Genomic DNA, 16,056 nt, shown 5'->3' with positions numbered 1-16,056 from the left:
GTAATCCATTGCTTTTATCTCTCGCGTAAATAAAAGGCTTGCTAGACGTTATTTGCAGGGGTTTGCTTTTCTATTAGTGGCAGTGGTATAAAAATGAAATGAGATTTTTAGTAGTAGACAAACGTGTGGTTCCTTGTCAAATTTGAGAATATGATTCCTTACGTTTTACATCGCAGGACTTTTAGGACTTTTGTTCTACAAATTTAAAATGTGGCTATAAGTGTTGCTGTTATTTTATATTTGTATCTTGAATGTGAAATATTGTTATTGTAAAGAAATTAGTGGCTATATGAAATAATAACTTCTTAAGACAATTCACCTTTTCTCCAGTTCCGATTGCATTGGACAAAGTTTGTATACATTTTCTCTGAAAAGAAAGCTATAAAAATTACAAGAATTATATTACATAAATGTTTCAAATATATCCCATCTGTTTTTCTGACAATACATGATGGGTAACTTCCATTCTGAAGAGAGATTTCCTACTGTGTGTCCTGTGCAATTTTGAGAGAGAAATGTGGCTCATTTTGTGGCCAGTTTAGAACTTGTTGACATCATAATTTCCTCTTTGTCTTCACCTGATAGAATATTAACATACGTGTAGTGCCAATCACCCATTAGCTGTGCTTAGGATCGCAATCTCTTATTTATTTCTGTTAATATTGTTGCTAATAATATATATTTTGTAATAAAGTTTTTTGTTTGTTTGTTTGGAAAAATTGCCTTTTGTCTCATTTGAAAGTGCTTATTTTAGTTTTATATGTGTAGATACAGTGCATTCAGTAAGTATTCATAGCGCTTCATTTTGTCCACAATTTTTTATGTTACAGCCTTATTTCAAAATGAATTAAATACATTTATTTCCTCTAAAATTCTACACACAATACCCCATAATGACTATTTAAAAAAAGATTTGTTGACAATGTTGCAAATTTATTACAAATAAATGGAAGAGGAAAATAGGAAAAGGAAGAGTCCTGGTGGTTCTAAACATCTTCCACTTACGGATGATGGAGGCCACTGTGCTCAATGGAACTTACAGAACAGCAGAAAGTTTTCTGTAACCTTTCCCAGCCTTGTGCCTTGTAGGTCTACAGACAATTCCTTTGTCTTCATTCTTGGTTTGCACTTTGGCATGCACTCTCAACCCTGGGACCTTAAATAGACAGGAATTGTCTGAATTTACCACAGGTGAACTCCAAGTAAGCTGCTGAAACATCTCAAGAATGATCAGTGGAAACAGAATGTACCTGAGCTCAATTTAGAGCTTCACGGCAAAGGCTGTGAATACTTATGTACATGTGATTTGTTTTTTCAGGTTTTTTTATTTTTAATAAATTTGCAACAATTTCAAAAAACCTTTTTTCACATTGTCATTATGGGTATATTGTGTGTAGAATTTGAGGAAATAAATGAATTTAATATATTTTGGAATAAGGCTGTAACATTTAAAAAATGTTGAAAAAGTCAAGCGCAATGAATACTTTTTCCGGATGCACTGTAAATAATAATTTTCAATCTAAAGTCATTTGCATGAAACTCTTGATGATAATTTGTGTGAAAACAAATAGCTTCCAAATGAAACTTGACGACTTGCCATTCCTGGTCACATGATCATTATTAGTAGTAAAGCTTCTATTCAAATTAATAGTAAAATGTAATTTTTTTAAAGTAATGGCCACGTGTATGGTCATGCTGGAGTCTTTTTATTTATTTATTTATTTTTAGAATTTTGGATGAATTGATCCACACTTTTCAAATTATGGGGTTTCTATGAATGAGCAGATAATTTGAATCATGTGTAATTTATTTGGAAACTAAATTATTCTTTTCTGCAGCAAATAAAAAAAAAAACATTGTTAAAATAACCTTGCTTCTCAGTGTAAAAACAAAGAAATAGACACTATGGCAATAGACCCTACACGACTGATCTTAAAGCTTCATAAACACACCAGGATCATGTAAGAACAGAGACCAGTCCACCCTGACAACTCATTCATTCATTTTCTTTCGGCTTAGTCTCTCTATTTATCAAGGTTGGCCACGGCAGAATGAACCAACAACTTATCCAGCATATGTTTTACACAATGGATGCCCTTCCAGCTGCAATTCAGTACTGGGAACACCTGACAACTTTACAAAGGTATATTGATGTTTATTTCTTTTAGTTTATAACCTGAATAAAAATGCTTAAGAGCCAAGAAAAGATGTAGAAATTTAAATGGTTTTGTGCATCTTGTCCAGCATGGCCCACCATCGGTTTGTGAAAACTCAGTTTGATTCAGTAAAGCTAACAATGTTCCACAGAAAACATTGTCATTATCCTACTCAATTCAGTTATACAAATATACATATACTTAATAGCATAGCATAACTAACGTTACTAATGAATACACATTATAGATAGCCCCAAATTATTGTGTTGTTGTTGCTGTCATTGTGCTGCTCTCATTGGCTATTCGCCAAAATACGTCATACTGCCATAGAGTAAACTGAGGATCATGGAGAGAACTTTTGACTTAACCTTTAAAACAAATGAATTATGTCGAAGATTATTTAGATAAGACTTCTCGAAAGCAACTCTAAACTTTCTTAAAACGCAGTTTAATCAGCATTTTTCCTCCTGCTTTGCTCGATTAAATATCCAGTTGTATGTTTTGTGGTTGTCATAGCAACCGCTCTGCTGCTGGTGTTGCAAACAGGATCTCGTGAGGTAACGTGTTTGTGTGTATGTCGTATGTGGAGTTCTAAAATACTATAAATTAATTTTTAATGACATGCAAGTATTTTTTTTTTTCAGGAATGATGGCCAGCGGATCAAAATATAAAGAGTCTGGAATCTCACAGTATAGAACAGACACACGACAATTAATACAATGTGTGTGCGCATGTCAACCCTGCTGAAAACAACAATAATTGTAACGTTAGGCTAGAAACATTTAACTTAGAATCTATATTAGATTTAAAGGTTATATTATAATGGAAATTATTTATTCGTTTTAATAAAAACTATTATTCTTGTGAGTCTATAGCTGTTTTTTTTCTTTTTCGGCACGTTAAAATCAAAATACTTAAAGGAACATGTCGCAAAAAGAAAACAAAAACATTGTAACGTTAGTTGGAAACAATCTTTTTTGATGACGTATTGTGTTTTTCAACAGGAAACACTCTTTTTTATTATTATTGACTCCATCAGTGAATTTGTACTTATTTCATTGCAGTAATGATGCAAGAATCTCGTCTAACGGATTTTCAACAGAGACAGATCAATAATAAGCTAAAAAGTGAGTTCAGGCGTCATTTTATTATATTGTCCAATACCTGACAGGTGTCTATAAAGGTGTCTTTATGTCCATAAAGGTGTCTTTATTTCTATTTTCTGTCTGTGTAGATGGAGGGGCTCTTCCAATAACTTTTTATTCCAGTCCACTTGAGCCAAAAACTCCTACAGAGACCAGAGTTACAAGAGTGGGGACACTGGTAGGACAGCAGCAGAAGCGCAGTGCAGAAAGATGTCGTGCTGGAGATAATTACAAACGAGAGCAATTTCTGCCTAGTGCAGCACGTAAGTGCAAAAAAACAAAACAAAAACAGCAGGGAAGAAAGGGTCAAACTCCACATCTTGTATAACATGTACTTTTACCTTATTTTAAATTAAAATCAAATTTCATACAGTCCCCTTTGATTTTTTTTCTTTTTTAAATATTTCCAAATGATTTTTAACAGAGCAAGGAAATTTTAGTGGCTAAGTTTGCTAAATATGTATGTAATGTTCATTTGGGCTTATTAAAATAAGTAGTTTTGGTGCTTCCACTGAATAACTATGGCCAAAAGGCCTGTCAACAGAGGATTACAATAGTGCAGCCTGATCAAAGCTAAAACTTGATCAGTGATTGTGTAGTATGTCCCAATGGGTCTTCCTAATGTGGCATCTTTGGGATGTCTGTGTTAACTATATTTCACAATGCATAAATATTAACACACTTTACAAGAAAGACCAGGGTCCTGTTTTAGTAAGGAGGTTCAACCAACTCGGTGTTTAAACTTGAACTCTGAGTTGATTTACAGAGAGATTAAAAACTCAGAGTTTTCGGTTTCAGAATAGCGGATCTGAGTTGGGTCAATCAACTTTGAGTAGAGAAACTCAGAGTTAAGCGTGCACACCGTGACTATAAAAATGCATTATAAATGGAGCACAGATATTACGAGTGACCATGGCAACATCTGAAAAAAGAGATCGGCATTTCTTTCTCCAGCTGAACTTGATCTGCTCATGCAAAGTACAGCAAATATGACCATACACTTTAAAAAGCAACACCACTGCATCCGTGAAACAGAGGCAGTTAGCGGGGGAAAATAGCTGCTCATGTTAATGCGTCATTTTACATTTAAAGTATTTAAATATTGAAGTATAATATAATAAGTAATGTTATGTGTGGCGTTTATAAAATTTTTAGACATGTTCCCACTTTTATACACATTGATAAGTTTTAATAGATGTAAAAGTGCACTTGTGTGTCTGCCTTTTTATTGATCAAGTGATAGAGGTTGATATGACATTTAGAATGTAAGCAGAACTAAAGAATAGTTTTTAGAATGAATAGTAATCCCATTAATCTAGAAACAGTACATGTCCCTGTCAAAAGTCAGTGAATTTAAGCTAATTATTTATTAAAAAAAGACAAGCCATTCTCGTACGTGACTTTGTTCTTTGTGTGACTGAAATGTAGGCAAAAGCTATGTTTCCATCCAAATATATTAATTAAATGTATGTGCAAAACTGGAATAACGCATAAAAAATGTGGTAATAAAGCAGCGTTTCCATCCAACAAAGAGAACAATATCATCATTTCCTGATATAACGGGTGCCAAATATAAACAGTAAAAACAGAATTTACAGTGGTAGAAGTTGCGTCAATCTTTGCTTTATCTAATAAATGTACTTGCCCCTCAGAAGACAATGCTGACACACAATGAACACGTGGTGGAGTTTGAAGCCATGAGACTCGGAGAACAGACGCTCTTGACACTCTGCAGGTCATTAATAATATGATAACATTATTACTGAAATGGTTAAGACGTTTTAGAATAAATGACCAAAACAACATTTAATATGTGTTATAGTGTGCTCAGCCTGCTGGTTTGTCTATTCACACACATTTTCATCATCATATGGTCTCTTTTAACAAACCTTTTTTAATGCACATACTGTAATACTTGTGATTTGTTCATCGTAGTTTATGCGCATTTTTTCTTATCAAATAAAAGTTTATCCTACTCATTTATGCACATTTTTAGGCGTATTTTCAAAAGTTATGTGCATCATGACGTTTCCATCAATCATTTATATGTGCATCTCCAAAATGAGAATTAAAATAGGTGGGTGGAAATGTAAGGCTAAGGCGAGAAATACCGCTTTGTCTTTAAAAACAGGGAGGAGACCGGCAAAAACTCAGAGTTTATAGAATCAAACCTGCTCCTGCTCAGGTTAGGTTCACGTAGTAAGTTACCACAGTAACTGTAAAGTTAAGAGTAAAGTTACCTCTCTTTCATAAACAGGCTTGACTTACCCTGACTTACCAGACTTTCTCCAGTTTTACAAACATGCCATTTTAAAATGAAAAACCCAGAGTTTCTCTCATTCCAGGGTTAAAATAGTCTTGAGTTTTCACTTAACCTCCTTTCTGAAACTGGCCCCAGTTCCGTAGCCTGGGGGGATTCAGGTGGTTCGAAAGACCCACCTCTCACACAAAGGTCCAAAATTTGTCCCCCACACACAAGCTCATTTGTCTTATTTTGACTGCTTTGCCATAATGAATTGTGAAAATAATCCATCAAAGGCTTTAAGACCAAGCAGGATCTTCTTTTGGCTACTGATTCAGTGTGACTGAAGAAAGTTGAATGTGCTTGCTAATTTTTGTTTACCTAATAACTGGCAATAGGCTAGTTTTTATTTTAAAACTTCAACAGCATCCTTTTTTCTAATGATATGTGATGTAATATATTTGTATTTGAACAATAAGTAATATTCTTATGTTTTGCTTTTCTAAATCTTTAGAAAAAGTTTTTTTTGTACATCAAAAAGTGTGGTTGATGACCATTCGACAAGCTAGTCCAGCTAAAGATAGCACTCAAAAAGTATTTAAACCTCATAATTAAATAGAAAATTAGGCTAATAGCTGCAAAAGAGTCCATATTATAAGAAAAACATAACCACCCCTTTGCCAGGCTGGCTACGGGCCTGAAGACATTTCCATTATCTTGTGTTGATACCTCTCAATTTTTAGGGGATCTAGAGAAGGAAAAGAGACAGCTACAAAATCTTCTTTCTACTGGTCAAAAGGATGCTGAGCCAACTCACTCCCAAAGAGAATCCACTGAGAGAAGAGAGCAACCGGTAGACAGGTTCCAGGAAGGTGAGAAACAGTCATTCATTTGAATTCATCTTGTATTAGTGCCTTATGTGCACATTTCAATTGTATAAATATATATATTGAAATATTGAAAAGTAATGCTTTGGGTTGGTTGTAGAGTGGAGATCAAAACTAAAAAACAACCTGTACATTCCTAAATATCAAGGTCTCTGCGTAGTCCTATTTAAAGTCATTCGAACAAGAGTAAAAGAGCAGTTCTATAATTGTTTTACAAAGCCTATTTAACTATTATTAAGCCATTCTAGAGTGACTGTGGGGCTGTACTCACAGTAGGTACAGTTGCCTCGAACCGGGCCAAAGCACGTTTGTCCCGTCTCCCTCGACGGCTCGCAATCAAACCACAATCGGGCCTCGGTACGCTTACGTCATCGATGCTGCGCTGTGCAGTGAGAAGCGCTCTCACCCAGCAGCACAGTGGACATTTCTCTAGTTATATCGTGTCAGTCGTTTGATATGCAGTTACATGCAGTCAAATATTTCGCCAAACAGTCCTTAGGGATGCGGTGACACGCAGTCAGATATTTCGCCGAACAGAACCGCCACTTTTGGCGCTCATAATCATCATGCTCTCGTGCTGCAGGAATGAGGAGGTTTACTGAAGGCGTGCAGCTGTCGTGCAGTGAGGAGTTTGCGTCTTAATAACCTACAACAGTTTGCGTTCACTGAACAGTAAGAATGATTAATAAATCCATATGAAACGCTCCCTTAAAAGTCACGTCTCGCTTTCAGTTTCGGGCTTTGGCGCGTTTTGCACTCACACTACAAACGTACCGCGCCAAAGCCCAAGTGAACCGCGCTCAGGCCCACCTCCTCCAAACGGGCCAGGGCCGGCCAAGTGAACCGTGCTGAGCGCGATTCAGCGCACTCACACTTCTCAAACGATCCAGGAAACAGGCCTGGGCATGGTACGGATGGCATAGTGTGAATAGGCCCTAAGTGTCTGACAGCAGGTTGTCCAGTTTTGTCCACAAAAGAAACGCTTTCAGCCATAGGAGAAGAGAAGTTGGCTATTCCAATTGTGTGATTTCTAGAATATTGCATTATTACCATGACACCAACTCATTCAAATGTAGCAAAAAAAGTCAAACAAAAAGAATTCACAAAAGAACAAGATAATGCAGAGAATCTCAGTGGCAATCAGTTCAACACTGTGTAGTTCGGCATGGAATGTCTTAAAGTAATTCAAACTGATAGCCCACTCTGTGGTGATTGAAAAACATTAATGTGTGTGAACAGATAACTGCTTCAAAGTTCACATTTAGTAATGAAAGCAATTCAACCAAAATCTATTTATTTGGGTCAGATGGCATTTGTCCCATTAATCTAATTGAAGCATTACATGAATTTATATGTATGCATGTATGTACATAGACGCACTTGCCACTTTGTTAATTACACCTTACTAGTACCCGGTTGAATCCTTTTACCTTCAGTACTGCCTAAGTACTTCAAGATTTAACAAGGTACTGGAATTATTCCTCAGAGATTTTAGTCCATATTGACATGATAGCATCACGCAGTTGTGGCAAATTTGTCAGCTACGCATCTATGATGCGAATTTCTTCTTCCATCACATCCCTAAGGTGCTCCATTGGATTGAGATCTGATGACTGTGGAGGCAATTTGAGTACAGTGAACTCATTATCATGTTCAAGAAACCAGTTTGAGATGATTCACACTTTATGACAGGGCACATTATCCAGCTGGAAGTAGCCATCAGAAGATGGGTACACTGTGGTCATAAAGGAATAGACATGGTCAGCAACAATGCTCAGGTAGGCTGTGGCATTGACACAATGCTCAATTGCTACTAATGGGCAAAAATTGTGCTAAGAATATATCCCCCACACCATTACACCACCAGCACCATGCCGTTGATACAAGGCAGGATGGATCCGTGCTTAAATATTGCTGTCGCCAAATTCTTACCCTACCAACTGAATGTCGCTGCAGAAATCGAGACTCATCAGACCAGGAAACTATTTTCCAATCTTCTGTTGTCCAATTTTGGTAAGCCTGTGTAAAATGTAGCTTCAGTTTCCTGTTCTTAGCAGACAGAAGGGGCAGCCAGTGTGGTCTTTATCCACTTCAAGGTTCAACATTTTGTGAGCTCAGAGATGCTCTTCTGCATACCTCGGTTGTAACGAGTGGTTATTTGAGTTACTGTTGCTTTTATATCAGTTTGAATCAGTCTGGCCCTTCTCCTCTGACCTCTGGCATCAACAAGGCATTTGCGCCCACAGAACAGCTGCTCACTGGAGATTTCCTATTTTTCAGACCATTCTCTGTAAACCCTAGAGACAGTTGTGCAGCCTGTCTGGCACAAGCTACTATGCCACTATCAAAGTCACTTAAATGACCTTTCTTCCCCATTTAAATGCTCGGTTTGAACTGCAGCAGATTGCCTTGACCATGTCTACATGCCTAAATCCATTGAGTTGCTCTGATGTGTTTGGCTGATTAGAAATTTGCGTTAATGAGCAGTTGAACAGGTGTATATTATAGTGGCTTATATGTGCATTCACACACACATGAATATATATGTATTTAAAAGACATTTCTTACCAACAGTTCTGGATGAGATTGAGGACAGGAGGCAATTTTTAGAGGAGATGATGTCATTGGGAAAAGGTCACCAGTACCAGCAGCTCATTAACACAGAAATTTCCCAGGTAAGATAAACAGCAAATACTATCATAAAATTGGTTTAATTGTGACTGCACTTACAGTATGAGCTAAAAAACCTGAGAAATTAGAAATGTACTGTATACAGTTGAAACCAGAAGTTTACAAACACTGTATAAAAAGGCAGAATAGTATTATAGTATAGTAGAATAGTATTTAAAGTAAACCTCAAACACACTGCTTCCTTGTGTGACAACATGGGAAAATCAACAAGCAAGAATCACAAAAAAAAAAAAAAAAAAACTGAACTGTTTGGCCATAATGACCAGTGTTACATTTGAAGGACAAAGGGGAAAGCTTACAAGCCTAGGAACACCATCCCAACTGTGAAGTATGGGCACGGCTGCATCATGTTGTGGGGCTGCTTTGCTGCAGGAGGGACTGGTCCACTTCAAAGCGTAGATGGCATCATGAAGAAAGAACATTATGTAGAAATACTTAAGCAACATCTCAAGACATCAGCCAGGAAATTAAAACTTGGCCACAAATGGGTCTTCCAAACAGACCATGACCCTAAGCATACTGCCAAATGTTTGTTAAATGTGCTTCAAGGACAACAGAGTGAATGTTTTGGAGTGGCCATCATAAAGCCCTGATCTCAATCCTATAGAAAATTTGTGGGCAGAATTGAAAAAGCTTGTGCGAGCAGTCTTGAATCAGTTACATCAATGCTGTCGAGTATGGGCCAAAATTCCTTCAAACTAATGTGAGAAGCTTGTGGAAGGATAACCAAAACATTTGACCAAAGTTCTACAGTTTAGAAGCAAAGCTAAAAAATACCAAGGAAATGTTTGTAAACTGTCTTGAAATTAATAATAATAATAAAAAAAGAAATGCTCTCATTAGTCTGGCATTTTGCAAATGTAAATCATTTAGGTAATCCTAATTGACCTAAAATAGTAAACTTTTAGTATGATTTACCATTAGATTTTTAAAAAATGGTTTATGTTCCTTTTTTTAGAGTGTATGTAAACTTCTGGTTTCAACTGTACATGTTTTATGGAACAACAATAAAGGAACCATATTTTTAAATTTATATTCTGTTTATATGTTGTTAACTAACTTATTTACTAACAGAAAATCTGTGAGCTTGAAGAGATCGACAAGAAACGCAGTGAAGAACTAAGGACCCCACAGCTAACTGGAAAAGAGGAACAACGAAGTAAAGAGACATATGGAGAATTTAGAAAAAATATAAGTTAGTGCTATAATGTCAGTTAGTATGAGCATTAAAAAAATCCTGAAACTCTGGTTTTTAAGTATTTAAATTGTTTTATTTTTTATGTCCTCCATTCTATAAGCACAGACTATTAAAAGCACAATACTGAAAACTGATAAATACAATTAAACACCCAAATAGCTGCAGATGACAAACTAAAATGTAAGCAAAATATTTATAGACACTTAATAGTCACTGAGGACATGTGCATAAATTAAACACACTAAAGGCACTGCTTCAGAAATACAATCCTGATAGAGTTAACAGAGATTAAGGCTCAACACACAACATCTAACATTCTACAGTAAAAAATAAACCATTTCAACATTACTGAAATGTAATATTGCATAATGTCTTGCTCGAGTGAGGACTATTTGTTATTACATAACATTAAAAACGTGCCTACATGTCTGTTTTTTTTTTATCTGTGTATTGTTTTAAATGCAATGTCTTTTTTATTAAAGGGTTTTAGATTCATTTTAATCTGATCACTTTAACACCTCACTAATGCTGCTGTGTTAAAAGCTATCTAGTCAAATTGAGAAATCTTTAGCCTAATTTTGTTTGATGAAAGGTTTGATGATTTCTTAACCATTTTAGTAAGTTAAATCTTTTTTACAATGACATCCTGAATAAGCAGATTTTGCTTTAATGTGAACAATTATGCCTGTAAATACAATTACACTCTTTACATCGTTCACTTTTTCAGTTATGAGCAAACACTTGAGAGTGTGGGATTGAATCATAATTGTGGTGTTAAATATGTTTTTGGCATGTTGTGTTGTGCCATATTATGTTAACCACAGACCTTAACCCATTGAAAATTTCTGAAATGTGTTGGGAGTTTACAGAGTGGCCTGTCTCTCAAGTCAAAATTGTCTTAAGTGGCCAAACGTGCAAACGTTTGCTGAATCATTATCATAACAAATGCAAACTATATTCAATGCTTGGCTATTATATCATCAGAGTATGCATTTTGTTTTAAGCCAGGCAGTGTCTTAACCATGGATCACACTTCTAAAATGAAAGTGTATATAAAAGTATTGACCAGGGTAGGGATGCACCAGCTGCTCATAAGTTCAATGAATATATACAATCATACACCAGTAGCTCAGTCACCAAATGTTGGTTTTAGGAGTTAATTCTAGGTGTTTTGTAATTTCGTGTGAAAAATATTGTGAAAAACAGGCGACAGTAAGTTGTTAGCTAACCGGAAATTAAAGCAAAGTCACACAATACAACAATTACTTCAATTTCAGGTTATCTTCTTAATGTTGATTCTAACGTCTTTAGCCTTACATAATTTGATTACATTTAGTCTAAAACAATATTTAATCACAAAAGGACATGATAGGTATGTAAATAACTTAATAATTAACAGTGTAAATAAATTCACAAGAACAATAACTTAAAACTATGGGTGAGAAATGACTTCTCTTCTTTGGCAGAGTTGTACACACACCACTGCAAAAAAAAAAAAAAAATGCTTTTCTTACTTAGATTTTTTGTCTTGTTTGTAGTCCAAATATCTAAAAATGCTTAAATCAAGAAGCATTTTCTAGACAAGCAAAACATATTGTCTTGTTTTCAGAAATAATATGCTAATATGAAGTGAGTTTTTCCTTACCCCATTGGCAAATTTTTTTGCATGTTTTAAGCGAAATAATCTCACTCTTCCAGACTGTGTAAAAGGGCATGCAAAATCCCTCTGGACGCCTCGCACCCAGCACACTACCTGTTTGAACTGTTACCGTCTGGTCGCGCTACAGAGCATCAAGCACAAAAACAGCCAGACACAGGAAAAGTTTCTTTCCTCTGGCCATCTACCTTGTAAACAGTTAAATATTCCCCAACTGTGCAATAAATATATGCAATACTTTATCATACGCACTTGTACACAGCACCTTATATCAATATACAATGCAATACTTTCCCCAATCGCATTTGTACATTGCACCGTATAACATGTAGATTTATAACAAATCTGTACGTACAATTCAACATCCAGATTTCTTGACTAACTGCATCTCTGTTTAATGGTTATCGTCTTTATGTATTTTGTGTTGTCACTTTATGTACACTGGAAGTTTCTGTAACCAAAACAAATTCTTTGTGTGTGTGTGTGTGTGTGTGTGTGTGTGTGTGAAGCACACTTGGCAATAAAACTGATTTTGAAAAACTGATTGTCATAAGTAAAAAAAACAAGATTATTTTGCTTACCCCATTGGCAGATCATTTTGGCCGTTTTAAGGAAAAACGCACTTTATATTGGCATATTATTTCTGAAAGCAAGCCAATATGTTTTGCATGCCTAGAAAATGCCTATTGATTTAGGAATTTTTAGATATTTGGACTAGAAAGTAGAGTAAGAAAATCATTTTTTCAGTGCATTCACAATGTTTTCTGTCATCAAATGTAAACAATTGTAAATTTCAGTAAATTCTTATAATCTAAATGTTCCATTCATCATATAAAACATAAGCTTATTGATGGAATTCAATCAATATTAAATCCAAACATTACCCTTGGTCAGATTTTTTCTTAAATACATAGTGGTTATATAGACTTCTGTTTAAAAGAAGTTTAGGCTGTACAAATCTCAGATATTTAATACTGCGTTGATTGTAACTTAGTGGCCATTTACAACTTGTTTTATGCACAGCTGGTGTAACCAGACTCTAGCAGATAAAATTAGAGGAATCCATAATTTCCAATTCAAATCCCAGATATTAATCACAACAGTATGCGCGAAAAAGAAATGCATACCATTTTCTGTCAATAATATTTTAAACTGCAAGACTTATCATTTATTTTTGTTGTCATTTTTATGACTGTTAATAAAAGGGCTGAACAGGGCCTGAATAATCTTTTTTCTTCTTTTGTTAAAATACCCCAGAAACACAAGTAGCAGTACCTCCGTGTCATCTATAAATAAATGTAAACTCAGAAAACCAAAAGGAAATGAGGTTTGGCAAGCGTCCTACAGCTGAATGACCCTCTGGTTGAGTTTTCTATAGCGGTTTAAAAAGAAAGGTGTGGAACATACTAAAGGTCATTTAGGACTTTAAATATCATGCGACAGTCATATTAAATATCAGTTCTTCTTTTCACTTCAAATAGCGATTATAATAAGATTATAAAGTGGTTGAATCTTTTTTGTACTTGTTTTTTTGTATAATTTTTTGTTGCATCTGAACGAGAAAGTGTTAACCTTTCCCTCTTTGAAACTGCAGTAGTGCCGTATAAGGCCGGTTTCACACCTCAAGCGTGACTGGCACATGAACGGTGTGTGAGCCACGCTGACACAATGGTTTCGATTTTAAATTAAAGTGATAGCATACTTTTGATGCCCAAAATAAATATGTTATCTTGCATACAGTTCTATTAACGCACAAATCAAGCACAAAATACACATGCCTAGTGTGTTAAACAAGAACCGTTGTCATTAGAGACTTGATAATTGAAAATATATGTAGGCTACAGGACAAATAAAGATGCTTTTTACTATTCAGTTTAGGTATAAATGCTGCATATAAAATAGGCAAAAAATATGCGTCAGAAATTGATTCATGGCAGAGCCTCTAAAAAAATGTGTCAGTGAGAAAAATATGGCAAGAAAAATATTTTAAACCTCGCAGTTCGGCATATAGGCTACTTGTTCACTTTATATCTTGCATTGGTCGAGAGATCCAAAAGTTCACTAAATGGGCTGTTTGCACCTGGACACTTCATGTCATTTTTTCTGATCGGACAGTAAAATAAACATGGTGTTCTTGGCTATATGACAGACATAACAGTGCAAATGCAACATTTAAAGGCAATGGCAGAGATCGATGTTTAATGTGCTTTAATTACATTTTTTTCATATGGCTCTATTTTGACCACTCGCTTGTCATTAAATTACAATTCTTACAGTACAAATTACATTATTCATTACAGATGCATCATGGACTTGTTTATATTTAAGAGGAAAAAAACAAAATATATATATATATTGTATTTTTATTTTTATTTTGAAAGGGAGTATTTGGTTTTTGGAAGTGTGGGTTATACTTAAATTAATGTGAAGCCTTATCTGTACAACAAAAATAAATGTTTTTTTTACTATTATTTACTTGATTTGAGTGCAGATTTACTGGAACACAAGTGTAGCCTATATGCATAATTTGTATGCTGGATATAACATGTATATATATTTTTGCCTCTCTTGATTTTTCCTCTTTTTTTAAAATTTGTATTTAATATTTTTTGCTAACATGTAAATTTGGGTGTACTAGTTTATGGATCGTTATCATAAGTTATTTTGTTAGATAAGCTCCAGATTTGGCTTCAGTACGGACTAATCTAATGTATATGCACAAATATAATATTGTATAGCTTCTTATTAAAAATATGAATTTAAAAGATCGATTTGTGAGGGGTGTACTTATTTATGCTGAGCACATTAAATACACACACACAGTTGAAGTCAGATTTATTAGACCCCTTGTATATATTTTTTCAACACATTTCTAAACATAATAGTTTTAATAAGTAATTTCTAATAACGGATTATTTTTTTTTTTATCTTTGCCATGATGACAGTACATGATATTCAAGACACTAGTATTCAGCTTAAAGTGCAGTTTATTGGCTTAACTAGGTTAATTAGGCAAACTATGGCACTAAGGCAAGTCGTATAACAGTAGTTTAAAGAAGTGATGAGGTGTAAACAGGCCCATAATTATTGCATTATCTAATATGTGATGTTAGGAAGAAGAAATTTAGCAAACATTTTATTTAAAAATATAGGTACTGTATATTATATTGTATTGTATTGTATTGTATTGTATTGTATTGTATTGTATTGTATTGGATGACTCAGTGGCACTGTGGGTAGTGCTGTCGCCTCACAGCAAGAAGGTCGCTGGTTCAAACCTCGGCTGGGTCAGTTGGCGTTTCTGTGTGGAGTTAGCATGTTCTCCTGGCGTTCGTGTGAGTTTCCTCCCGGTCCAAAGACGTGGTACAGTTGAATTAGGTAGGCTAAATTGTCCATAGTGTACGAGTGTGAGTGAGTGTGCGTGGATATTTCCTAGGCATGGGTTGCAGCTGGAAGAGCATCCGCTGCATAAAAAACATATGCTGGATAAGTTGGCAGTTCATTCCCCTGTGGCAACCCCAGATTAATAAAGGGACTAAGCTGAAAAGAAAATGAATTTATGTATTGTATTATATTATATACCTTTTGTGAAATGCAAATTTGATAAATTCAGTCTCTTAAATCAATATTTTCATAAAATAAAGAGGATTAAACACTATTTGTTTCAGATAAATAATTAACATGTAGCATTTCATTTGGTTTGTAGGACTGAGTTACAAACGCTGACGCACTGCTCATGTGCCGCTCACGCTTGAATTGTGAACTCGGCTTAACAACTCAGCCGCTACTACCTAAAAGGCAAATTAGCTCTGTTTTATAGCAATAGTTTTTTAAAAGCACTATTTAGATATAAGAAACATTTAGTAAATGTTCCTAGTACTTTTTTCTTTCCTTCAGTCAGTCCATTCTTCAACTGTTCTCTTTTCGGGGACTGTTGTCTTTTACTCCTTCATTCTTGGTACTCAGTCTCTTCAGAACCTTCATTGGCTTAAACTTCCCTGACTTCTTCTTCTGCTCACCCTGACCATGAAAGTCTGAGCAAAGAAATAAAGCAAAGTGTATTAGTATAAATGTTTCAA

The 16,056-nt window shown here is 35.1% G+C and overlaps 2 protein-coding genes across 3 annotated transcripts in view; one reads left to right on the top strand and one right to left on the bottom strand.

Moving 5' to 3' along the window:
• Positions 1-2,800: 2,800 nt before the first annotated feature.
• si:dkey-43k4.3 lies at positions 2,801-10,713 on the top strand (the record flags this gene model as incomplete). Its single annotated transcript, NM_001326600.1, is given in 6 exon segments — positions 2,801-2,878; positions 3,222-3,284; positions 3,392-3,565; positions 6,288-6,416; positions 9,006-9,106; positions 10,197-10,713. Coding segments are annotated over 6 exon segments (627 nt in total). The 3' UTR covers positions 10,281-10,713.
• Positions 10,714-15,351: 4,638 nt separating this feature from the next.
• The window catches only part of micall1a (MICAL-like 1a), a 32,078-nt gene continuing 31,373 nt past the window's right edge, over positions 15,352-16,056 (bottom strand). For both annotated transcript variants that reach the window (XM_001922140.8, XM_009302319.5), the window contains exon 16: positions 15,352-16,011. In XM_001922140.8, the coding sequence (XP_001922175.3) occupies positions 15,887-16,011 (125 nt within the window). In that variant the 3' untranslated portion in view covers positions 15,352-15,886. The remainder of the gene's footprint in view (positions 16,012-16,056) is intronic.

The sequence above is a fragment of the Danio rerio genome, chromosome 6 (genome assembly GCF_049306965.1).
Source record: "Danio rerio strain Tuebingen ecotype United States chromosome 6, GRCz12tu, whole genome shotgun sequence".
Lineage (NCBI taxonomy): Eukaryota > Metazoa > Chordata > Actinopteri > Cypriniformes > Danionidae > Danio > Danio rerio.
Note: the sequence above shows the minus strand (reverse complement) of the source record. Positions and strands in the feature narration are given on the sequence as shown.